Source organism: Narcine bancroftii, assembly GCF_036971445.1.
Source record: "Narcine bancroftii isolate sNarBan1 chromosome 12 unlocalized genomic scaffold, sNarBan1.hap1 SUPER_12_unloc_2, whole genome shotgun sequence".
Lineage (NCBI taxonomy): Eukaryota > Metazoa > Chordata > Chondrichthyes > Torpediniformes > Narcinidae > Narcine > Narcine bancroftii.
The window spans coordinates 2414299-2440352 of NW_027211808.1; the positions used below are offsets into that span (position 1 = coordinate 2414299).

The 26054-nt window shown below is 42.4% G+C and overlaps 1 protein-coding gene across 4 annotated transcripts in view; it reads left to right on the top strand.

Annotated features, from left to right (window-relative positions):
• LOC138750156 (insulin-like growth factor 2 mRNA-binding protein 1) overlaps positions 1-26054 on the top strand; it is a 129280-nt gene that overhangs the window by 60455 nt on the left and 42771 nt on the right. For all 4 annotated transcript variants that reach the window (XM_069912299.1, XM_069912302.1, XM_069912301.1 and 1 more), the window contains exons 2-3: positions 2750-2798; positions 10655-10706. In XM_069912299.1, the coding sequence (XP_069768400.1) occupies positions 2787-2798; positions 10655-10706 (64 nt within the window). In that variant the 5' untranslated portion in view covers positions 2750-2786. The remainder of the gene's footprint in view (positions 1-2749; positions 2799-10654; positions 10707-26054) is intronic.

Consider the following 26054-nt stretch of genomic DNA (forward strand, 5'->3'; position numbering starts at 1 on the left):
GAAACCCTCTGGGATCAGCTGAAAACGGCCATACTGCAATCCACTGAAGAGGTACTGGGTTTCTCCTCCAGGAAAAACTGGTTTGACGAAAACAACCAGAAAATCCAGGAGCTGCTGGCAAAGAAGCGATCTGCCCACCAGGCTCACCTTGCAAAGCCTTTCATCCAGAGAAAAAATGAGCCTTCCGTCTCGCAAGCAGCCATCTTCAGCACAAACTCAGGGAAATCTGAAATGAGTGGGGACTAGCCTCGCCAAACGAACCCAGCTCAGCGCGGACATTGGCGACTTCAGGGGTTTTTATGAGACACTAAAGGCTGTGTACGTCCCCTCACCCCAAGTCCAAAGTCCTCTGTGCAGTTCAGACGGCGAAGTCCTCCTCAGCGACAAGATCTCCATCCTCAATCAATGGTCAGAACACTTCCAATCTCTTTTCAGTGCCAACCGCTCAGTCCAAGAATCCGCCCTATTCCAGCTCCCTCAACAACCCTTGAGTCTAGAGCTGGATGAGGTCCTTACCCGGGAAGAGACATATAAGGCAATCGAACAACTGAAAAGTGGCAAAGCAGCAGGTATGGATGGAATCCCCCCCGAGGTCTGGAAGGCTGGCGGCAAAGCTCTGGATTCCAAACTGCATGAGTTTTTCATGCTCTGCTGGGAACAAGGAAAGCTGCCTCAGGACCTTCGTGATGCCATCATCATCACCCTGTACAATAACAAAGGCGAGAAATCAAACTGCTCAAACTACAGGGGAATCTCGCTGCTCTCCATTGCAGGAGAAATCTTCACTAGGATTCTCCTTAATAGACTAATACATAGTGTCACCGAAAATGTCCTCCCAGAATCATAGTGTGGCTTTCGCGCAGAGGAAATACTGACATGGTATTTGCCCTCAGACAGCTCCAAGAAAAGTGCAGAGAACAAAACAAAGGACTCTACATCACCTTTGTTGACCTCACCAAAGCCTTTGACACCGTGAGCAGGAAAGGGCTTTGGCAAATACTAGAGTGCCTCGGATGCCCCCCCCACCCAAGTTCCACAACATGGTTATCCAACTGCACGAAAACCAACAAGGTCGGGTCAGATACAGCAATGAGCTCTCTGAACTCTTCTCCGTTGACAATGGCGTGAAGCAAGGCTGTGTCCTCGCACCAATCTTCTTTACTATCTTCTTCAGCATGATGCTGAAACAAGCCATGAAAGATCTCAACAATGAATACATCCGGTACCGCACAGATGGCAGTCTCTTCAATCTGAGGCGCCTGCAAACTCACACCAAGACACCAGAGCAACTTGTCGGTGATCTACTCTTTGCAGACGATGCTGCTTTAGTTGCCCATTCAGAGCCAGCTCTCCAGCGCATGACGTCCTGTTTTGCAGAAACTGCTAAAATGCTTGGCCTGGAAGTCAGCCTGAAGAAAACTGAGGACCTCCATCAGCCAGCTCCCCACCATGACTACCAGTCCACCCACATCTCCATTGGGCACACAGAACTCAAAACAGTCAACCAGTTTACCTACCTCGGCTGCACCATTTCATTTGATGCAAGGATCAACAACGAGATAATCAACAGACTCGCCAAGGCAAATAGCGCCTTTGGAAGACTACACAAAAGAGTCTGGAAAAACAACCACCTGAAGAAACACACAAAGATCAGCGTGTACAGAGCCGTTTTCATACCCACGCTGCTGTTCGGCTCCGAATCATGGGTCCTCTTCCGGCATCACTACGGCTCCTAGAACGCTTCCACCAGCACTGTCTCCACTCCATCCTCAACATTCATTGGAATGACTTCATCACCAACATTGAAGTACTCGAGCTGGTAGAATCCGCAAGCATCGAATCCATGCTGCTGAAGACCCAACTGTGCTGGGTGGATCACGTCTCCAGAATGGAGGACCATCGCCTTCCCAAGATCATGTTATATGGCAAGCTCTCCACTGGCCACCGTGACAGAGGTGCACCAAAGAAGAGGTACAAGGACTGCCTAAATAAATCTCTTGGTGCCTGCCACATTGACCACTGCCAGTGGGCTGATATCGCCTCAAACCATTCATCTTGACGCCTCACAGTTCGGCGGGCAGCAACCTCCTTTGAAGAAGACTGCAGAGCCCACCTCACTGACAAAAGGCAAAGGAGGAAAAACCCAACACCCAACCCCAACCAACCAATTTTCCCCTGCAACCGCTGCAACCATGTTTGGCTGTCCCGCATCGGACTTGTCAGCCACAAACGAGCCTGCAGCAGACGTGGACTTTTACCCCCTCCATAAATCTTCGTCCGCGAAGCCAAGCCGAAAGAAAGAAAGAAGAAAATTGCTGTTACATTCATCGATATACAGGAATTACAATTTATGAGTAACATTAATACAAAAAACATTACTAAGGATTCTGTATGATCTATTACCGGAGGAGGTCTATGGGGGGTGGGGTGTGTGACACCATGAGTTACCGCACTGGGTGACACCAACCCTAGTGACACCACTGAATGTCTAATGATCAATAAAATTGGGCTAAATGGCCTGTTCATCAGTGGAGAGAGAGAGAGAGAGAGAGATTCACTGTTTCTAGTCAATTTTCAGATGCTGCACCACCTATTGCCTTCAGAGCTAACTGACTTAGTGAGTATACCCCTTGTGGAGAGATACCAGTTTTACACTGGATGAGAAAAGGGGAACAAGCAAAACATCTCAACATGTTGATTTTCAGAAGAACCAACCCTAATCGCTGACCATTTTCCTTTTCTTCAACAGAAGTCGCAAGATCCAGATCCGGAATATTCCGCCTCATATGCAATGGGAGGTAAGCAACAAAGTGATGGATCATTCTTTTTCTCCCACTTGTCATTTTCTTTAAAAAAGCCCCTTTTTGCACCCCCAGTTCTGTTCCCAATCCACACTGCTGCTTGGTGGTCCCCTACTATTTCCTGTCCTGAAATGGGGACACCGTGGGTTAAACACAGAATAATGCTCCTTTGACCCAGGGCAGGGACAGTGTGAGATAAACACAGGGCAAATCTCCCTTTGAACTGTCCTGTCACAGACTCACAGAGCAGGTTAAACACACAATAAAGATCCCCCTCTATTGACCTGTCATACACTCATAAGAATTGTAGTCATTGGCTGAAATCTGTTGGATATTGGGAGAGCAGAGTATGATGGGACTGTTTTAAGCCCTTTATTGAGATACCGGAAGTTAGCTTGGTTCAGGGGGTTTTGTTTCTTTTTGGTTGTTCATTTTTCAGGATGAGAAAAAACAGGCATTTATTCTCCTAACTGCAATTGCCCAAATGCAACATTGAAAGTTCAGATTTATTACATACATTACATAAAACCTGAAATTATTTTTCATGCAAGCCAGTCAGAATTTCTACTTATTTCTGTAACTGTAAACTCTATTCAAGAAAAGATACATCTTAAACGGGAAAAAAGATTAGCAGAATGAATAAAGTAACCAAATTAATGGTTAAATCGATGCAGGAAATGCAACTTTTGGATATATGGAGGAGACAACACCCAAAGGAGAAGGAATATTCATATTATTCGGGTAGTCATAAAGCATACTCAAGGATAGACCTGTTCCTGTTGTCAGCCCTCATCCAAGGGAGAGTTATAAAAATGGAATATAAAGCTAGATTGTTATCTGATCACTCACCCCCTTTATTAGCAATAGAACTGGAGGACATCCCACCGAGAACATATAGCTGGAGATTAAACTCCATGCTACTTTAGAGAATTCATTGAGCGCCAAATTAAAATTTAATTTGAAATAAATATGGAATCAGTGAAAGATAAATTTATACTATGGGGTGCAATGAAAGCATTTATCAGAGGGCAGATAATAAGTTATATAACTAAGATGAAGAAGGACTAAAATCGGGAAATAGAACAGTTGGAAAGGAAAATAACAAATACAGAAAAAGAATTAGCAATAAAGGAAGATACAATAAAAATAAGAGAATTGGTGGACAAAAAAATAAAATACAAAACATTACAAAGTACAAGGTAGAGAAGAACATAATGAAGATAAAGCAGAAGTATTATGAGCTAGGAGAAAAAAAACGCACAAAATACTAGCTTGGCAGCTTAAAAGAGAACAAACTAAAAGAACAGTATTGGCATCAAGTAAGAAGGACAAACAAATTACATATAACCCAAATGAGATCAATGAAAATTTCAAGGAATTCTATGAGCAATTATATCGGACTGAGAACAAAGGGAAAGAAGACAAAAATGATGAGTTTTTAGCTAAAATTGAACTACCGAAATTGCAAGAAGAGGAGCAAAACAAATTAATAAAATCATTTGAAATAGAGGAAATACAAGATACATTAAAACTATCGAACAATAAAGGAGAGGATGGACTCCCAATAGAATTCTATAAAACATTTAAAGACTTATTAATTCCTCCTCTCCTGGAAGTAATGAACCAGATTGAAGAAACACAAAACATGCCAGATTCATGCAAGACAGCAATAATTACAGTAATACCAAAGACGGGGAAAGATCCACTAACACCAGATTCATAAAGACCAATATCTCTACTCAACTCAGATTATAAGATAATAGCTAAACTATTAACAAACAGATTGGCCGACTATGTACCAAAAATAGTAAAACTAGATCAAACTGGATTTTTTAAGAAAAGACAAACAACAGACCATATCTATAAGTTCATTAACTTAATCCATGCAGTACAGGGAAACAAGACGCCAACAATGGCAGTTGCCTTAGGTGCAGAGAAAGCCTTTGACAGAATAGAATGGAATTATTTATTCAAAGTACTACAGAGGTTCAACCTATCAGAGAAATATATTAATTGGATTAAAGCATTACATAAGGTACCATTGGCGAAGGTGACAGTAAATGGATGTATATCAAACCAATTTAAATTAAGCAGGTCAACTAGGCAGGGATGTCCACTATCTCCCTCACTGTTCGCATTAGCTATAGAACCCTTGGCAGAACTGATAAGAACAGAAAATAAAATAAGAGGAATAAAAGTAAAAGAGAAGGAATATAAAATCAATCTATTTGCAGATGACATCATAGTATACTTAACAGAACCAGAATTATCAATAAAAGAATTACATAGGAAATTGAAGGAATATGGAGAAGTATCGGGGTACAAGATCAATGCAAATAAAAGTGAAGCGATGCCAATGAATAATGCGGATTTCACAAAGTTTTAGAAAGAATCACCATTATAATGGCAAACACAAGCAATCAAAATGTTTCAATGAGATTTCTCCCCCACCCATTTTCCTAAATTTCAATGATTGCAGGCCAAGAGCTGTTGAACACTGCTCATACGATAATATTTATATTCCCAAAGAGAAAGGACTTGCTTCTTTACCACCAGACGAGGAAACTGAATCAGAATTCAGATTCAGGTTTATTGTCAGGGCACAGAGATGACAACAGTACTGAGATTCTGTTTTCTGCAAGTGAGGCAGAATTACCACATATTGGTGGTGCAAAAAAACCAGACTCAGTGTATACATGTAAACAAATAAAGAAATGTAAACAAACTACTGTGCAATACAGAGAGAAGGATAAATAAAAATCAATAAAGTGGAAAAGTAAGTGTCTGCAGCCGACTTTATTACGACTGGAAAGGCTGCTTTTATATTGTTCCAAGTTCCCACCATTTTTGCTGATTGATTGAGTCAGCCACATGAATAACAATAGCAGGCAGGAAGGACCATGTATATGAATGTCCTTCTTCCCCAGCCTGTTTCTGCTGAGTTAGCTGGGCAGCTTGATCAATCCCATTTTAGGGCCAATGGTCTGACGCTGCCCCAAATTCTACCCTTGCCGGTTCATTGTCCTAGGAGTTGCTTTAGCAGTCTCTGACATGTCTGCTGCTGCACGATGTGCCGGCCCAATCTCTGCAATTCCGGGCCGCCACATGTCCGTATATAAGTCCATGACTGAATTTGTTGTTGAGGAATCTGATGTTGGAGGGGTAGCAGCTATTTCTAAACCTGGTGGTGTGAGTATTGTGACCCTATACCTCTCTCCAGATAGTACCAGCGAGAACGGAGCATGTGCTGGGGTGGTGTGGATCCTTGATGATTGCTGCTGCCCTCCAAATGCAGTGTTGACTGCTGATGTTCTCAATAGGTGGATGGGTATTCTTGATGTCCTGGGCTGTGTCCACTACCTTTGCTGCACTGTAAGCACCTGATGTTAATCATATCATTGGTGTTCTCTGGAGTGGGCTTGCTGCTTTATCTACTGTTTTGCTGTTGTTATGAGCCTAGAAGACCCCAAAACCCAGCAGCAACAGAAATTCACCAAGACAAATAGTTAACTTAAACAAAAGTTGTTTTTAATTATATTTGAAAACAGGATCAAACTTTAACTTATTACTATTAACTTACTTAACATAACTTAACCGCTTCTAATTCTAAGCACATATGTATGTTATGTGTGAGTAAGTTTAGAAAAGTTCTTTTATTCACAGTCCAATCTCACTTCTCATTCCTCCAAGTACCCTGATTTCAGGCAATTCTTATAGTGTGCACAGAATTTATCATTTATGAATTTCACCAGGTTTTGGTGCTTGGAAAGTAAATGGTTACTACTCAGGAAGGTTCTTGTAGGATTTCAGAGAGAGATTTATTGTTCACTGGACACAGACTGATTCTTTCTAATCAGCTACGTCATTGAGTTGCCAAAGAAATTTGCCCCATCAGGGTTGTCCAGATGACACCCTCTTTCTTTCAGGTCACCATAGAGTTCCTTTTTGTTTCTCTTATTTCAACTGAAACATCATACAACGAGTCTCTCCTCTTGTATGGACCACAAAGGCTTTGACCAGGCTGAACTAAGAACTCATAACCTGTCTTCAAAATGGGGTTTTTCCACAAGCTTGCCAGCTTGTCATATTCCAGTCCCAGCTGCTGGCCTGTAGAAATTAATTTTCTCCCCCTCTCCCCCCCCCCCCCCACCCTCTCTCTCTCTCTCACAGCCAACTGCCCTCAGACAGACTGTTGCTCTGGACCTAATCCTCTGTTGCTTTCCAAAACAACAATACATTAGTGAAATCTTTATAGGCATTCTTCAAAGTTTTTGCAAAGTACTTGAAGCTGGGCCTGTCTGTCTTAAGCAGAGCTCAAGCATTTTAAATGAGATCCATTGTGAAGTGTTTGTATGCGACCTACACTTAAAAAACCTGCCCCAGTTTATCTCCTTTAAAACATACAATACAACATAATCAGTCACACTGTGACCACAAATGGGCTAAAAGCTATACCTAGTGAGTGATATTCATTGAGTGGTAGAGTTGTACAGCAAAGAAATGGGTTCTTCAGTCCCACTCTTCCAAACCAACCAAGAGGCCAAGCTAAGGTCATCCCAATGTACCTGGATTGCCCCACACTCCTCAAAACTTTTCCCATCCACTTATCTTCAGTGAGAAGGTGGTGAGAGCTGCCAATGGATGCTGGTGATATTTTGATAGTTAAGAAAAGATCAAGGTTCCTTTTATTGTCTTGTAATAATACATTTAAAAAGTTACAAACTTTATTCTGGAACATTTGATTCTGTAAGGCAGAATAACTATCACCATTGGGATTGCCTGGCACCCCCTTACAGTTAAAGAGAAAGATTAGATGGGTACATGGATGGAAGAGATATGAAGGGCTATGGTCCATAGGTTCAGATGGAAAAATAGTTCAGCACTCACTAGATGGGTCTGTTTCTGTGCTGAGTTATTCTCCAGTGTATGCTTGTCCAAATGCATTTAAAACATTAATTGTCCACACCTACATTGCTTATCTGGCAGCTCCCTCCACAGACCTATCACCATTACAGACCCTTTAAAGCTTTTTCTTCTCACTTTAAACCAGTTTTAGACCCCATTTCCCCAGGAAGAATTACAGTTGTCTCCACTATCTATGGCCCTTATAATTTTTGCATGTGGTCACCCCTCAGGTCTTTTGGTCCTGGAGAAATAGACCCAACCTGCTCTGCCTCTGCTCAAACGAATGTTATGTTGAATGGGTACAAGGGGAGAGCTGCATAAGGTGCCTGCTATCCCATCCTGGCCACTGGTGTCATTAGTGAGGTGTGGACCACCCTGAATGACACCATTGGAGGGGGTGACATGAAAATTACTGTCTATAAAATTTTTGTGCAGAGATTTGGCAGAAATGTATTTTTTTTAATAAAAATATCCCTGTAGTTAGTTATAACAACAGCATACATGTATCACAGACCTCAAGGTTAAAACTTATTGCTAATTCACTTTTTGTATCTTATAACTGGTCAGAGCTGTCGTTATTACCTGATTACAATGACGCTTCAATCACCTGGTTTCGACTACATGTGCTACAAGCACACGCTGTTGTTTTTTCTTGCTGGTGGTGATTTTATAATCACTGCTTTTGTCAAATTATCTGATGTTTTAGCTACAATATCATAGGGATTAGTACTTTTGAACCAATATACATAACTTTTTGGAAGAATGAAGTAGTAATTAAAGGAAAAGAAGGATAAAAATCAAAAAAGGCTTCTGCTCTGTTACTAATAACGTCATAATTCCATACAGAATACTTTACAAAGCAATTTTCTTGTTAGTATTCATACAATCTAAGAAATATATAATTTAAGCAACATTAAAATTATCATAATTTTGATGCGATTCTTAAAAAACTTTTTATTTTCAATTTTATTGTTTTCTTATTGAATTTTCCTTTAACCACATGAAACTACATAAATGTAAATACATTTAGGCTGTGTGCATGGCATTGTAATTGAAAGATGTAATTTTAATTTTGCTAGTTTTTATCTCATGTAAGGTAAAACATCATGAGATGGGAATGTGCAGGGCTGTAACAAGATGTGAATGCATCCTTGTACTTACAAGATAAGAGAGACATTGATGGATTGAGAGGCAGGAAGCTAGCAGGGAAAGGATAGCAACAGTTTTAGTCATTGGACAAGTAATGATATGATGATGTTCTAAGCACATATCCAAGGGTATAAAAAATCACCATTTTGCTGATAACGGCAGAATGCATTCTCCGACTAACATGGTTAGTCGCAAGTGTTACAATCCGGTAATAAAGAACAAAGAACCCTGATTTCGACTCAGCCTGGTGTTTGTCTCACTCATTCATGAACAAAGCAGACCTAACACTCACTACTAATATATGGGAATTACGATTTACGAGTAACATTAGTACAAAAAACATTATGGTCTGGTGTGGGAGGAGGTCCACTGTAGAGGGGACAGGGATGGGGCAGGTCACACCATGATTTACTGCACTGGGTAACACCAACCCTAGTGATGCCACTGATCGTGGGCCTAGCTTTTCCTCAGTCCTCCCAGATTAGACACATGTTGCAGATGCAGAATCCTGAGCAGCTGAAGAACTGGTGAAGGAACTCAGCAGGTCAGACAGCATCCGTGGGTAGGTCAACATTTTAGGGTCTGGGCCCTTTATTCAGACTGAAGAGAAGGGGACTGATACGTCCATAAAGGGGGAATAAAAATTGGTGGAGGGCCCAGAAGTTATAGTACAGAAGGTGGAGGGAGAGAGCACTGGGAAGAGGGTGGGGGCTGGCGAGGAGAGAGGTGGGAGAATAAGTGATTAGGTGAAGAAAGGATAGGACCAGATAGGGTGGGGGCCACCTCACATTGGAAAAATGATTGTTCCTGGTGTAGGCTCCAGGCTGTCTGGGAGGAATATGATGTGTTCCTCAAGTTTATAGAGTTGATAAACTCCTTTCACAGCCTCCCCTCTTCTCTTCTTCAACCTCATTAAAATGCCCACTGAACTTTCACACAACTGCCATTTATGTAGCACTACCACTAAATTAAATAGATTTGTTTTGTCGTCACACATAGGGAAAGGCTTTGTTTTGCTCATGGCAGTCAAGCAGTGCCTGAGAGACAGGCCGGCCTGGCCCACTCGCTCAGGGATCTGAAGCCAGCTGTAAGATGCAGATTCTACCTGGACTGCTCAACGAGACATCACCTGTCTCTCCCCTCAAGTTGTGCGTGTGTGCTTTTGAATGGTTCATTGATAATTCTTGATGATTCTACAGTGACCTGCTTTATAAGGGGTGCTCAAAAGCACAGTCAACCTCAAACACACACACACACACACACACACACACACACACACACACACACATACACATGCGCTTTGTCTGTAGGCGGACATATATCACAACACACAACTCCCTTACATATGTGTTGTGAGTGGAGATACACAAGAGGCTGCAGATGCTGGAATCTGGAGCCTAATACAATTTTCAGGAAGAACTCCACGGGTCAGGCAGCATCAGTGGGAGAAAATGAATTGTCACTGTTTCAGGCTAGACCCCTTCATCAATTTTTCCTCTCCCAATGATGCTGTTAACCCACTGGATTCCTCCAGCAAATCGTTTCATGCACACAACATGTACGTTGATGCAGATGCCTATGTGTGCACATCACACATGCACTGTGGATTTTTGACACTTTATTTTAGTGCTCCCTGCACCTCAGGGTAAGAGCTGAGTTGCAGAATAAATTTGGGTTTGGTGTAGCATGTGTCTGAAGGCTGAACGACCTAGTGCGATGGAAATTCTGTTAATTCTGACTGCATTCTGCTGCCTTGTACCAATGTTTCTAACCATGTGCATGTCTTTATGTTTTAACAGGTGTTGGATGGATTGTTAGCCCAGCATGGATCCGTGGAAAGCTGTGAGCAAGGTTGGTGATCCTTTATTGGCATTACTTCAATGGCTGGCTTCCTGCACACTTTTCCAACCATCCACTGCCATACCCTTGTTGATCGCTCGCCTTAGATTAATGGTGGGTGGGTTGGCTCGATGGTGAATGCTGTTTTGAACCCAAGTACATCCGTGGATCTCATCTACAGTTCACTGTCATCAAAGTGGGATTTTGGAGAGTGTTTGCCCTATGAACTTTCGATGTGCACATCAGCAAAACTGGGCAAGAGCTAAAACAGATAAGATCCAGGATTAAAGTTTTATGGTTAGTGTACATACATCATGAGATTCTTTTTCCTCCAGGCAAGGGAGAATTACCATTAAATTGTAGTACAAACAAACTGTACTCAATGTATACATGTCAACAAATAAAGAACTGTAAACAAACTGCAATACAGAGAGAAAAAAGTGCAAAAGAGTCTTTAAATGAGTCCTTGATTGAGTTTGTTGTTGAGGAGTCTGATGGTGGAGGGGTAACAGCTTTTCCTGAACCTGGTGGTGCAAGTCTTGTGGCATCAAGACCTCTTTCCTGAGAACAGAACATGTGCTGGGTGGTGTGGATCCTTGATGATCGCTGCTACTCTCTGACAGCTGCGTTCCCTGTAGATGCTCTAGATGGTGGGGAGGGTTTTGCCTGTAGTGTCCTGGGTTGATCCACTATCTTTTGCAGAGCCATTTTTTTAAAAAAACTAAAATTTTCATTTAAAAAAAATTATACAAAGTCCATAAATATAAAAATGAAAAAGTACAACTAACCCACCCCCCCTCCACCCACCCTCAGCAAACCCTACAAGGGAAGCATACAAAAATATCATAAAAGAAACACATACAACAATTTAAGATATTACTAAACTCATACATTTCAAATATGGCGACCACATCTTAATTAAAAGTCATAATTATCATGCAAATTATTTGTTATTTTCTCCATATAAATACCTCAACTCATTAAGCCAATAAGTTAAATTTACCTGAGCCTCATCTTTCCATGAAGTCGTGACACATTTACATGCTATATACAATGCTAGATGGAAGAAAAGCTGTCTGAAACTTGTCCAACCCCAAATCACTAAATAGGCAGTACAACCCAACAACATTTTTTTTGTATCTAATAAAAATTTAATCTTAAACAATTTTTGAAGAAATTCCCTAATTTTTTGCCAAAATATTTGAACCTTATCATAAAGCCAAACTGAGTGTAAAAATGTTCCAGCACATACTCCACATAAATCCATATTTTTTCTATTTCTCAGGAGTCAGATACAACTGATGCAAAAAGTTGTAATTAACCGTAACTATATCTTACATTAATCAATTTAGTCACTCCATCAAAACACATAATCTCCCAATCAGCCTGATTAATATTGGAAAATAAGTCATTTTCCCATTTAATCCTAGATTTATCTAAATTTATTTTATCCATAGAATCTTGCAACCATGTGTACATCTCAGAAATAAAACCCTTATTTAATGAATGGGAAATCAAGAACTGAAATTTCGTTAACTTGGGAATTTTCATTTCTCTTCCAAAATTATCTTTTGATTCCTTTTAGTCCAAATGTTTTAAAATTGGTACATTCTTTTCTTTGGCTTGGCTTCGTGGATGAAGATTAATGGAGGGGTAATGTCCACGTCAGCTGCAGGCTCGCTTGTGGCTGACAAGTCCGATGTGGGACAGGCAGACACGGTTGCAGCGGTTGCAAGGGAAAATTGGTTGATTGGGGTTGTGTGTTGGGTTTTTCCTCCTTTGTCTTTTGTCAGTGAGGTGGGCTCTGTGGTCTTCTTTAAAGGAGGTTGCTGCCTGCCGAACTGTGAAGCGCCAAGATGCATGGTTTGAGGCGATATCAGCCCACTGGCAGTGGCCAATGTGGCAGGCATTAAGAGATTTCTTTAGGTAGTCCTTGTTCCTCTTCTTTGGTGCACCTCTGTCTTTGTGGCCAGTGGAGAGCTCGCCATATAACACGATCTTGGGAAGGCAATGGTCCTCCATTCTGGAGACGTGACCTACCCAGCACAGTTGGATCTTCAGCAGCATGGATTCGATGCTGTCAGCCTCTGCCATCTCGAGTACTTCGATGTTGGTGATGAAGTCGCTCCAATGTATGTTGAGGATGGAGCGGAGACAATTCTGGTGGAAGCATTCTAGGAGCCGTAGGTGATGCCGGTAGAGGACCCATGATTTAGAGCTGAACAGGAGTGTGGGTATGACAACGGCTCTGTACACATTGATCTTTGTGAGGTTTTTCAGTTGGTTGTTTTTCCAGACTCTTTTGTGTAGTCTTCCAAAGGCGCTATTTGCCTTGGCGAGTCTGTTGTCTATCTCTTTGTCGATCCTTGCATCCGATGAAATGGTGCAGCTGAGATAGGTAAACTGGTTGACCGTTTTGAGTTTTGTGTGCCCGATGGAGATGTGGGGGGGCTGGTAGTCATGGTGAGGAGCTGGCTGCTGGAGGACCTCAGTTTTCTTCAGGCTGACTTCCAGGCCAAATATTTTGACAGTTTCAGGACGTCAAGCGCTGAAGAGCTGGCTCTGAATGGGCAACTAAAGCGTCATCGTCTGCAAAGAGTAGTTCACGGACAAGTTGCTCTGGTGTCTTGGTGTGAGCTTGCAGGTGCCTCAGATTGAAGAGACTGCCATCCGTGCGATACCGGATGTAAACAGCGTCTGTTGTGATCTTTCATGGCTTGTTTCAGCATCATGCTGAAGAAGATTGAAAAGAGGGTTGGTGTGAGAATGCAGCCTTGCTTCACGCCATTGTTAATGGAGAAGGGTTCAGAGAGCTCGTTGCTGTATCTGACCCAACCTTGTTGGTTTTCATGCAGTTGGATAACCATGTTGAGGAACTTTGGGGGGCATCCGAGGCGCTCTAGTATTTGCCAAACCCCTTTCCTACTCATGATGTCGAAGGCTTTGGTGAGGTCAACAAAGGTGAGGTAGAGTCCTTTGTTTTGTTCTCTGCACTTTTCTTGGAGCTGTCTGAGGGCAAAGACCATGTCAATAGTTCCTGTTTGCATGAAAGCCGCACTGTGATTCTGGGAGAACATTTTCAGCGACACTAGGTATTATTCTATTTAGGAGAATCCTAACGAAGATTTTGCCTGCAATGGAGAGCAACATGATTCCCCTGTAGTTTGAGCAGTCAGATTTCTCGCCTTTGTTTTTGTACAGGGTGATGATGATGGCATCACGAAGGTCCTGAGGCAGCATTCCTTGGTCCCAGCAAAGCTTGAAAAACTCATGCAGTTTGGCATGCAGAGTTTTGGTGCCAGCTTTCCAGACCTCTGGGGGGGATTCTATCCATACCTGCTGCTTTGCCACTTTTCAATTGTTCAATTGCCTTATATGTCTCTTCCCGGGAGAGGACCCCATCCAGCTCTAGCCTTAAGGGCTGTTGAGGGAGCTGGAGCAGGGCGGATTCTTGGATTGAGCAGTTGGCACTGAAAAGAGATTGGAAGTGTTCTGACCATCGGTTGAGGATGGATATCTTGTCGCTGAGGAGGACTTTGCAGTCTAAGCTGCGCAGTGGACTTTGGACTTGGGGTGAGGGGCTGTACACAGTCTTTAAAGCCTCGTAAAAACTCCTGAAGTCGCCAATGTCCGCGCTGAGCTGGGTTTGTTTGGCGAGGCTAGTCCACCACTCCTTTTGGATCTCCTGGAGTTTGCGCTGAAGATGGTTGCATGCGCGATGGAAGGTTCGTTTCTTCTCTGGCCAAGATGGCTTTGCAAGGTGAGCCTGGTGGGCAGCTCGCCTCTTTGCCAGCAGCTCCTGGATTTCCTGGTTGTTTTTGTCGAACCAGTCCTTGTTTTTCCTGGAGGAGAAGCCCAGTACCTCTTCAGTGGATTGCAGTATGGCAGCTGATCCCAGAGGATTTCAGAGGACGAGTCCATGAGGCGGATTGCATCCTTGAGGTTTGCCTGGAAGTTTCCTCTCACTTCGTCTGACTGCAAGTTTCCAACATTGAACCTCTTTCTGGGGGCTTTACTGTTCCTGGACTTTGGCTTGAAGTGAAGGTTGAGTTGCAGTGAACAAGCCGGTTGTCAGTGTGGCATTCCACGCTGGGCATGACCCTGGTGTGGAGCACATCTCATTTGTCTCTTTCTCGCACCAGGACGTAGTCCTAGAGGTGCCAGTGTTTGGGTCGGGGATGCTTCCAGGTAGTCTTCAGGCTGTCCCTCTGCTGAAAAAGGGTGTTTGTAATGACAAGCTGCTGTTCTGTGCAGAGTTCCAACAGGAGGCGCCCATTGTTGTTGCACTTGCCCACACCATGCTTGCCCAGGATTCCTGGCCAGGTTTCTGAATCTTTGCCAAGGCGAGCGTTGAAGTCGCCAAGGATGACAACCTTGTCAGCTGTAGGGGTGCGTCGAATTAGGTTGCGCAGATCAGTGTAGAACTTGTCCTTTTCTGCTGGTTACGCCTGGAGGGTTGGAGCATAAACACTGATGAGGGTGATGCGATGCTTATTTTGAAGGGGGAGTCGTATGGACATGATCCGGTCTGAGTGGCCTGTCGGGAGGTTTTTAAGTTTGGAGGCAATGGAGTTCTTGACCATGAAGCCTACACCAGATAGGCGTTGTTCATCCATAAGCTTGCCAGACCAGTAGAGTGTGTAGCCCGCACCGCATTCTTGGGGACTGCCTACATCTGCAAGGCGGACTTCACTGAGAGCGGCTATGTCGATGTCAAGTCTGAGGAGTTCATGTGCGATGAGGGCAGACCAACATTCAGGTCGGTGGCTGTCAGCCTTGTCTAACATGGTTCTGATGTTCCAGCATGCTAGCTTGAGTTTGTGAGCATCTTTTGAGGGGGAGGACATGGAGGGGGAGGACGTGGACACGTCCTCAGGCCTGCGCAAATGAGCTTTTAGGTGGAGTGCAGTGTGCGTAGTACTGGCCCCACCCTTTACACCCATGGTTCATGTGCCATGGCCAAGCAAGCTGGGATGTGGCAGCGAGATCCTTGGGTCATAGATTTTATACAGAGTGTCCTTCTCGTATGCAGGTTTCTTACCCGGGCTGGAGGGGCCTGCCTCCCCTCCTAGGTCGGACCATCCCTGGTCGCAATCCAACCTGTTGGCCTCTGCCTGCTTCTCGATGCCTCCGCCTGCTTCACAATTGGTACATTATACTTCTGTAATAAAACAGAATTCCAGTTAAATATGAAATGATATGAGTAAAGTTCTGAAATACTACCCAATTCAACCCTAGCCCAAATAGGAGTATACGAAACATCCAACATGCGATTAATATATCTTAATTGAGCTGCTTCATAATAATTTTGAGAATGAGGTAATTGTAAACCTCCCAAGGCATATTTCCAAATCAATTTATGTATCACTACTCTAGCTAACTTCCCCTTCCATGAAATTTCTTGTACTACTTTAAGTCCTGAAAAAATTTTTTGAAAGTAAACAAGGAATTGACTGAAAAAGATACTGAATTCGCAGAAAAACATTAATCTTAATACAATTTGCTCAACCTAATAATGACAAAGGTTAAACCTTCCACTTAATCAAATCAGCCTTAATCTTTTTCATTAATGGTACATAATTTAATTTATACAATGATTTACATCAATCATTATACCCAAATATTTCACTTTATCAGTCCAACGAAATTTAGTAATTGGTCTACACCACACGTCAAACTCTGGCCCGATATAATTATATTTGGCCCGAAAGCTCATTTCAAAAATGTATTAGAGGTGGCCCGCCCTGCAGCGAGAGCCGATGCTGTTTTTTGGTAATGTCACCCCACCATCCTCCCCCTTCATTGCACATCCTTCCCCATTGTAACACGAGAAATTGTAATGAGAAGCCTGTCGATGTCATCAGCCGGCAAGCCAGTTGGAAGGCACCCCGCACAACCAGTCACTTCTCCCACCTGTCGATCGGTGCGGCGGATTGGCGAGTGTCTGTGATTTCCTGTCGGCGCGACGGGCATGGCAGCTGCGCACGGTCCCCAGGCTGCGCGAGCCCCGCGCGACTGGCATCGGACAGCCCTTCCACAGTGCGAGCGCACTTCTCCCGGTCGCCACGGCCTTCAGCGCATGCACCCGCGCGGACCCCAGGGACGGCTGGTTCGGCCCTGCACGTGAAGAGAGAGATGATGGCTGTCCGCAAAGGCTGATCGGCAGCGCACTGGGCCTGAGTGGGTGGGTAAGCAGGAGTGGGCAGAGGGTGTAGGTGAGGAGTAATGGGCAGGGGAAGTTATGGTGGTGCGAGGGGCAGTTAGAGGGAGGGATGAGTAGAAGGAGGGGTGGATAGGGAAGAGGTAAAAGGGGAGGGGCAGGGTGAGTAGGGGAGAGGTGATTAGAGGGTGAGAGACGGGTAGAGGGAGGAACAGGTTGAGGGGAGAGGCAGTAGAGGGGCGTGTATAGGATGGGGTGGGTAGAGGCAGAGTGAGTGGAGTGAGGGGTGAGTAGTGGTTGGGTAAAGGACTGGTCAGGTACAGGGATGTTGGGTCGAGGGTGAATAGAGGCCTAGAGCCTGAGGAGTGAGCAGGAAATGCTGAGTCCTGATGCAGGCCAAAATGGACACAGCCTGTGAACGCTGACTACATCTCCACAGGGACCAAATATGTTTCCCTCAGGTCAAGCAAAGGGTGAACTTGAGCTACCTACTCCTGACCTGTAACATTGTCCTCCTGAAGTTATATCCTAAAGTTTAACATTACATATGTTGAAAAAAGAGAAAACATGCAGATGTTGTTGAAAATTTTCAATAAATATTTAGTTCGGCCCTTGACTTAGTCCAAGTTTTTAATTTTGGCCCTCCGTGAATTTGAGTTTGACACCCCTGGTCTACACTGATCATAATTTGCATCAGAAATTGGTAATATTTTACTTTTATCCCAATTCACCTTATATCCTGACAATACCCCATATTGTTTTAAACATTCTTGCAGATAAATTAAAGATAATTCTGAATTAGTTAAATATATCAAAACAACATCAGCAAATAAATTAATCTTATATTCATCATCTGCTATTAATATATCTCTAATATTCTCATTCTGCCTTATAGCTTGAGCTAACAGTTCAATGACCAACGCAAATAGAGCTGGCAACAAGGGACAACCTTGATGAGTTGAATGTGATAATTTAAATAGCAAAGAGGTTTGACCATTTGTCGCCACCCTAACAATTGGATTATTATACAGTGCCTTTACCCAACCAGTAAAAAAGGGTCCAAATTTAAATTTATCCAAGACTTTAAATAAAAAAATTCCATTCAACCTGATCCAAAGCTTTTTCAGCATCAAGAGCAACTACCATTGGTAGGTTGGGTTGCTGACGTGATGCACTGATCAGTGAAATCACTCTAAGGATATTATCATACCTATTTTTAATAAAACCAGCCTGATCTACATATACCAATTGAGGTCAATACTTAGCAAGTCTATTTGCCAATAATTTTGCTATTATTTTATAATCTACATTCAATTAAGAAATTAGCCGATATGAAATATTCAAAGGGTCTTTGTCTTTTTTTGGTATAACCATTATTATTGCACTCAAACATGAATCTGGTAAAGCTTGTTCTTGCATTACCTGCTGAAGAACGTCCATAAATAGAGGAGACGAATTATCATAAAAAGCTTTATAAAATTCAACAATAAATCCATTATCTCCTGGAGACTTCCCATTAGGCATTTGTTGAATAATCTGTTCTATAAATCAGTAAAAGGAGAGTCCAATTTCCTCACATCATCTTCCCCTAATATTGGCAAATTTAATCTGACAATAAATGATTCAATGGAACCATTGTCTTGATCTCCCTCAGAAGTGTATAATTTCTGGTAAAATGATAGAAATTGGTCATTAATTTCCTGAGGATTAAAAGTAACTGAAAAGTAATTTCCTCACATCATTAATAATTCTCGATGCTTGTTCTGTTTTCAGTTGCCACGCTAAAACTTTGAGCTCTATCTCCTAACTCATAGTAATGTTGCTTAGATCTTCAAATCAACCATTCATACTGATATGTTTGAAATGTGTTATATCGTAACTTCAATTTAATTAAATCTGCTTTATTACCTTCCATACAATTCTTCTGAAATTCTTTTTCCAAGTCAGCTATCTGTTTTTCCAACATCTGACTCTCCGCCAAAAATTTCTTCTTTTCTTTTGATGCATAACTAATAATTTGACCATGTAAAAATGCCTTTAAATCATCCCATAAAATAAAATTACTCTGAACTGAATTCCTGTTCAAATCTAGGAAAGAAGCAAATTCTGGATTTTTCAGTAACATTGCATTAAATCTCAAATGAAAAGTGAAATGAGTGACTTCCGGCCCAACACAAGAAATAAATAACAATGAATGTTAGAAACTATTCTACTTTTATATTCAGCTTGAATAAAAGAAGGTTGCAAATGTGCTGATGCCAAAAATAAATTAATACTTGAAAATAAATCTACGGTAAGAATAAAATGAAAAATCTTTCTCCATAGGATTTAGCCTTCTCCAAACCTCTATCAAATTTAAGTTTTTATCAGGGAAACCAATTAGACCACTGTTTTTGATTTTTTTTTCAGTTTTTGGAGATTTGTCCAATAACGGATCTAATACACAATTGAAATCTCCCCCAATCAAGATATTTTCCTTAGCTTGACTCAGAGATAAAAAAGCTTCAGACATAAATCGCTCATCGTCAACATTAGGCGTATACACATTTAACAAAGATCATGACTCAGGAAACAATTTACAATTAATCATTAAGTTTCGACCAGCTATTTCCACTGAGGATTCAAGTTCAAATGGTATTTTCTTATGAATCAGAAATCTCATGTTTTTGAATTGAAAAATATAAAATTACATGACGAACTCAGTCGGATTATTTAAACCTTGAACATCAAATGTTGCAAAATTCAAACTAAACATTATTTTAACAATTAAAGAAACCCTTCTATTCACTCCCCTTTCCTCAATAAAACAAATTAAAACTCCCTTGCCAAGTAACCCCTGAATTAATCAAGTACTAATCCCCCCCCCATAAACAAAATAGAAATTACACAAATAAAAAAAGGTCTTTTAGATATAAGTAAAATCTACAAAAAAGTTGTAACTCCTGATTAACTGGGTGTGGAAATAATTAAGTTCCACCCCCCCCCACCAACAGGTGGCAGATGACTTGCAAAACTTTCAGCGTCATCCATTCCCCCCCCAACTGGCCATAAAATTAGGAATCTAAATCAGTTCATAACCCCAGTGAATTCAATCCCAAAGGTTGTTCCGGGTCATCAATGTCAATCTTTGCCTTCCCATTCCCATTTCCCTTCTTCTTATCAAATGTCTTCCTCTTAGGTGAAGAGTGCCTTTCAGTAGCCCTGTCTGGGAAAGAATTTGCAAAAATTAAAACATCGTGATCACTCTCAAAAAACTATGATTGGAAATTCCCATAAAAAAATTTCAAAACTGCAAGGTATTGAAAAGAACATTTGTAACCCTTCCTCCAAAGCACCTCTTTTTTTTACGCCTTTTAATCATTTTTTGACTTAGGTCCAGGTAAAAGAAAACCTTATTACCTTGCACCATAAACGGAGACTGATATCTAAATCCATTTTACACTGGAACTCGCAAAATAGTCTTCCTGTCTTGATACCGTAAGCAACGAATCAAAACTGCTCATGGAGGTTGTCCTGGATATGGTTTGCTTCTCAAAGCTCTATGTTCCCTATCTAATTCCAAACCCTCCAGAAAAAAATTCAAGTTCCAATGTTTCAGGGATCCACTTTAAAAATTTTTTTATTAGATCCCAACCCTCAAATCCTTCCAGAATTCCCACTATTTTGACATTATTCCGAAGATTTTGATTTTCCAAAAAGTCTATCTTCTTCATTAAATCCCTCTTCTGAATTTTCCATCCAACAAAAGAATCTTCCACCTTTTCTATTTTTTCTCTATTACATTCCACTTGTTCTCTACAGTCTTGAAAGGTGGCTTCCATTTCTTAAAATTATCTTCAACTGTATCCACCATATTCAAACATCTATTGACATCAGCTTTAACAGCAGAAATATTTTTCTTAACAGAAGTAACTTCCTCACAAATATTATTCATTTCTTCCGTCATGTTCTTAAATCCATGATCAATCTGAGTAGATATGTATGTCGACATGTTACCCATTTGACGAGCTATAGATTCAAGAATTGTAAAAACAGCATCAAAGGTAGTTTCACTAGTCTCTCCTTGAGGCCTACCTTCTCTCAATTCAACAATGGTCAATGTTTCTTCTTCCATACCTTCAGATTGCAGAGAGGCTTTCCCTTGCTGTTCTTTTAGTTCCACCGATGATTTACTCATTTTACTCCTAGTCTGCATCCTGACAGACCCAGAGCCAACGTGTTTGGCCCTTTGCCGGCCAGCATCACTGACAGTCAAAACCTTCTCAAGGAGATTGCAGACCCGGGAGGCACCGCGTATGCCTGGCAGCACCGGGGGCTGTGCAGGTACATCTTTTGATGCTCTTCCTTGGGCCTCCGGGTCCTGCAGCGGTGTTTCATGTCGGGCCTGACATTGTACACTCCAGTGGTTCTACAGTGTGCTCAATGTCGTGAGTGCTTATCTAGTTAATAAGAAAAAAATTCCAGCCCAGCGCCCTCTTGTGAGGGCACTGGGGTAATACTCAAGTGTGCTGGAGTACGTTGATGTTTGGATGACTAACCAATCGATTCCATGGATTCCACTTGGTAAGTAGGTTTTGATTCTTCAGTACTCTTGAAAGGAAGTTTCTTTTGAATCTGAGCTTTAGACTGCCTTGTATTAGTAGCCATTGTAGTCTTGTAATATTCAGACAACCTCAGAATAGATTTTCAGAACTTTTTAAAAAATCTTTAATTCAGATATTTATTAGTCCAACTGGGGGAAGGCGGAATTACATTTCTTCTTCCTTCGCCATCAGCCCACCCCCACCCCACTTTTGCAGAGCATTAAGCTCAATGGTATTGGTCCTCCCATACCAGACCAGTCAGCACACTTTCCACAACACATCTGTAGAAATTTGGCAGGGTTTCTGGTGTTATACCAAACCTTCGCAAACTGCTGAGGAAGTAGAGGCACTGACGTGCTTCACGATGCCATCAATGTGTGGGGTCCAGGAAAGATCCTCCGAGATAATATCTCCCAGGAACTTAATTGTGCTCATTTTCTCCACCTCGATTCCTCCAATGATCGCTGAATTGTACACCTCTGTTTTCCTTTTCTGAAGTCAACAATCAGCTCCTTAGTTTTGCTGACATTGAGTATGAGGTTGTTGTGAGTGCACCATTCAGCTGAGTTTTCAATCTCCAATCTGCATGCTGATTCATCATCCATTTTTATACAGCCCACTATCATCAGCTAATTTGTAGATGGTGGTACATTAAATAGTAATCTCACATTGTTGACTCTTACAACAGTGGAGTGGTTATTCTGCCCATTGAACCTAGTCCTCAACCTTCCCATCAATCCACTTCTCTACCACTCTTTCTTACATACGTGTCCATTGACACAAATGATCAAACATTTCATGCACATACTTCTCATGTACCCCACTGCCTCATCCAGCAAAAAAAATTCATTAAACTCAAGACCCCCTCTCTCCCCACTTACTGTTACATACCCCATTGATAGCCCCACACATGGAGGCACCCTCACACACTCACCCATTGTAAAGTCATTCTGACCAACTCTCTCACCCCTCTGCAACTGACCTGATCACAGTCCCAGAAATGGCCTGACACCTGGGAATGGATGAGTAGAAATTTCCACTCATTTAATACTAGGGAGAATGAAGCCACCATCCACATTCCCCATCCGTGCCTCCATCTCATTCACTGATACCTGTCCAGCCCCATTCCACAATCCCTATCTCTGGCCATGTTCCTCGATCCCCGTATCCGGCCCCATTCCCTGAACCCATCTCTGCCCCCATTCCCCCATCTCCATCTCTGGCCTCATTCCCCCATCCCTCTCTCTGGTCCCATTCCCTGATCCCCATCTCTGGCCTCATTCCCCGATCCTATTCTCTGGCCCCATTCCCTGATCCTTTTCTCTGGCCCCATTCCCTGATCCTATTGTCTGGCCCCATTCCACGATCCCCATCTCTGGACCCATTCCCCTATTCCTCTTTCTGCCATTTTCCTCTATTCCTCTCTCCAGCTCTATTCCCTGATCCCTCTCTCTGGACCCAATTCCCCATTCCTGTCTCCCTACTGGTTATTGATCATTGCTGCTGACATCTGCAGATGTCAAGTCATTGGGTAGATATAAAGCGAAGGTGATAGGTTCCTGATCAGTAAGGGGGTGAAAGGTTATGGGGAGAATAGATGAGTAGATGTGAATAGGCTCTTTCTCCTGAGGGTAAGGGAGATTGGACAAGGGGTCATAAATTAAGAGTTGGAGGAAAAGCTTTAGGAGTAATTTAAGAGGATGCTTCTTCAATCGGAGAGTGGTGACTGAATGGAATGATTTACCAGAAGAAGTAGTTGCAGCAGGGACAATTCTGTCATTTAAGAGGAGGTTAGATGAGTACATGATGTGAGGGGATTGGAACGTTATGGGCAAGGGAGTGGATAGGTGGAACTAGTAGAGTTTCAAGTAAATTGGTGCGGACCTGAAGGGCCGATACGGCCTGTTTCCGTAATGTAAATTGTTATATGGTTATAAAGGGGTCGAGAGGAAAATACATCAGCCTTGATTTGAATGGTGGAGCAGATCGATAGGTCAAATGACCTAATTCTGCTCTAGCCCTCATGGTATTATGAATTGTTTACTAATCGTTGTGACTAGGCTGTGTTATAGGGGTGGAATAAGCTTATAGTGCTTGTGGACAGTTTATTCCAAGGGCATCAGGCCCTCCATGAGTGAACATTGGGTGGAAGGGTGGAAACTGGGGGAAGGAGTAGAACATGTGGGTCAGTGCCTTCAGAATGTCGTTGGGGTGGGGAACCTAAGGATGGGGTATAGTATAAAGCTTGTTTCCAGTGATGTCTTTGTCACCTCTAGGGACACCCATGCACACGCTACGTGGATAACATTCGGATTCAATACCACAGCAAATCAGAGCCACACATTCATCCCTCTCTCATGCAATGAGGCTTGTTTCTTCTTCCTAAAAACAAGCTCAGCAGAGCTTTGCTGGACAGAAGGATCAGACCACCACCTTGTGAGGGAAGGTTGGTCAAGCTAGACTGGTACCCCATGGAGTTTAGAATTGTAAAAGGGGTTTTTATTGAATCACAGAAAGAGCGGCAGCTAAGATTTGTAAGGATGTTGCCTGGACTGGAGGGTTTGAGTTAGAGGAAGAACCTGGAAAGGTTGTGACCATTTTCCCTGGAAAAAAAAGGAAGATATCAACCACAGTCTCAAAAATTTATTTATTTATTTATTTGTGTGGGTAGACTCCACATTACAAAACTCGAGCATTCCTATGAAACCATTCATAAGCCAAAATGGCATAAAGTGAAGACCCATTCACTACTATTGAAGTTATTTTTGTAAAAAACGAAAATCCATTCAAATCCTTTCGTAAAAGTGAACGCAGTTTTCTTTGTAACAGCGAATTTTTGTAATTCGAGTAAAGAGGGGCATACCTTGCATATGAATACTTGTCCTGTATATGTATTGAGAGCAGCAGGGATTACAGATGAGGAGCAGTGAGAGAATATACTATATGTATTGTTTGTCTGTATGTGTGTTACGTCAGGTTGTGTGTCTGTGTACTTTGCACTGAGGACCAGAGAAAGCTATTTCGTCGGGTTGTACTTTTACAATTGAATAACAATAAACTTGACTTGACTTTGTTGAGGACTATTAAATCTTGAGGAACATAGATAAAGTAGATTGTCTCCTTTCCCAAGAGACTAAAACTATAGTGCACAGGTTTAGGGTGAGATGGGGAAAGATTTAAAGAGGATATGAGGGGAAGGTGCATGGAACAATTTGCCAGAGGACAAGGGAGAAGCAGATATAAGTACAATGGTTTAGAGAGGTATGGTCCAAGTGCAGGCAAATGGGACAAGATCTCCTTCTTCAGAATAGACCAGTTCTCATCAGTCAATGATTCAAAAACCCTAAAGGTTCTCAACGGGAGGCTGTATAGAGAGAGAGAGATGCTTCCACTTTTAAATTGTCACTGTTTAAAAATCTGACTTTGCCTGTATGGGGTGGGTGTGAAGCAAAGTCTTGGAAACTCATTTCCTCAAAAGGCAGTGAAAGGCAATCCATGAACACCTTAATGCAGTGGTACATTCTTGATAAGCAGGGGTGTTAAAGGCTACTGCGGCTAGATGGGAATGTAGAGTTAAACGTGGTCAGATTAGCCAAGATCATTGAACACTTGTGGTGTGGGGAGATCCAGAGGCATAGAATCACAAAGTACAGGACAGGCCCTTTGGTGTACCTTGTCCATGACAACTAAGTTGACATTCTGGGCTTGTCCTGTTTGCCTACATTTGGTTCTTCTCCTTCTAAACACTCCAAGCCCCCTGCTGCCACATCCATAAATCTGGCACGGTTAGCATAGAAGTTAGCACGAAGCTATCACAGTGCTGGTGACCTGGGTTCGAATCTGATGCTGTCTGTAAGGAGTTTGTACATTCTCCCCATGTCTGTGTGGCCTTCCTCCAGTGTGCTCCAGTTTCCTCCAACCCTTTAAAGTTTACCACGATCAATTGGGTGTAATTGGGCAGCATGAGCTCATGAACTGGAAGGGCCTGTTTCTGTGCTGTGTGCTTAAACATAAATTAAAAAATTAAATCTCTCCCCTTTCCCCTTAAACCCCTATATTCTCATTTGAGAATTATCTGCCTTGGGGATGAAGATTTTTTGCATTCACTTTATCCATAACCAAGCCCCTTATGATTTTATTCACTTCAAGGTCAGCCTCCCAGTCTCCTACACTCCAGGAAATAAAGACCCAGCACATCCAACCTCTCCCCTGACCTCAAGCTGTCCACATTCAGGTAAATTTCCTCTGTACCCATTCCAACCTATTGCCATCACTCTATTAACTGGGTGGCCTCTTCTACTCAATGTTCACATGTTTGTTTGTTCCTAGACATTTTCAGGCAGTGTTGATGTAAGTAATTACTCCCTGGTCAGTAGTAACTTCAAAGGGAAGATGCTCAGAAGCACAGTATCATGCATACACACAGACCTACAGCACGTTTAATGCTACTGACTTTCTTTGGAATCCAATGCATGTTTCCCCAGGATGTTGAGGTGCAACCAATCACCTTCCACCCCACCCCCCCCCCCACCCCAAGAATGTGAAACTCCATTAGGTTCCTGTCAGGCAGGATTGTTTGTTCTCCATCTGGCTAATTGGTGACTCACCAGGCAACCT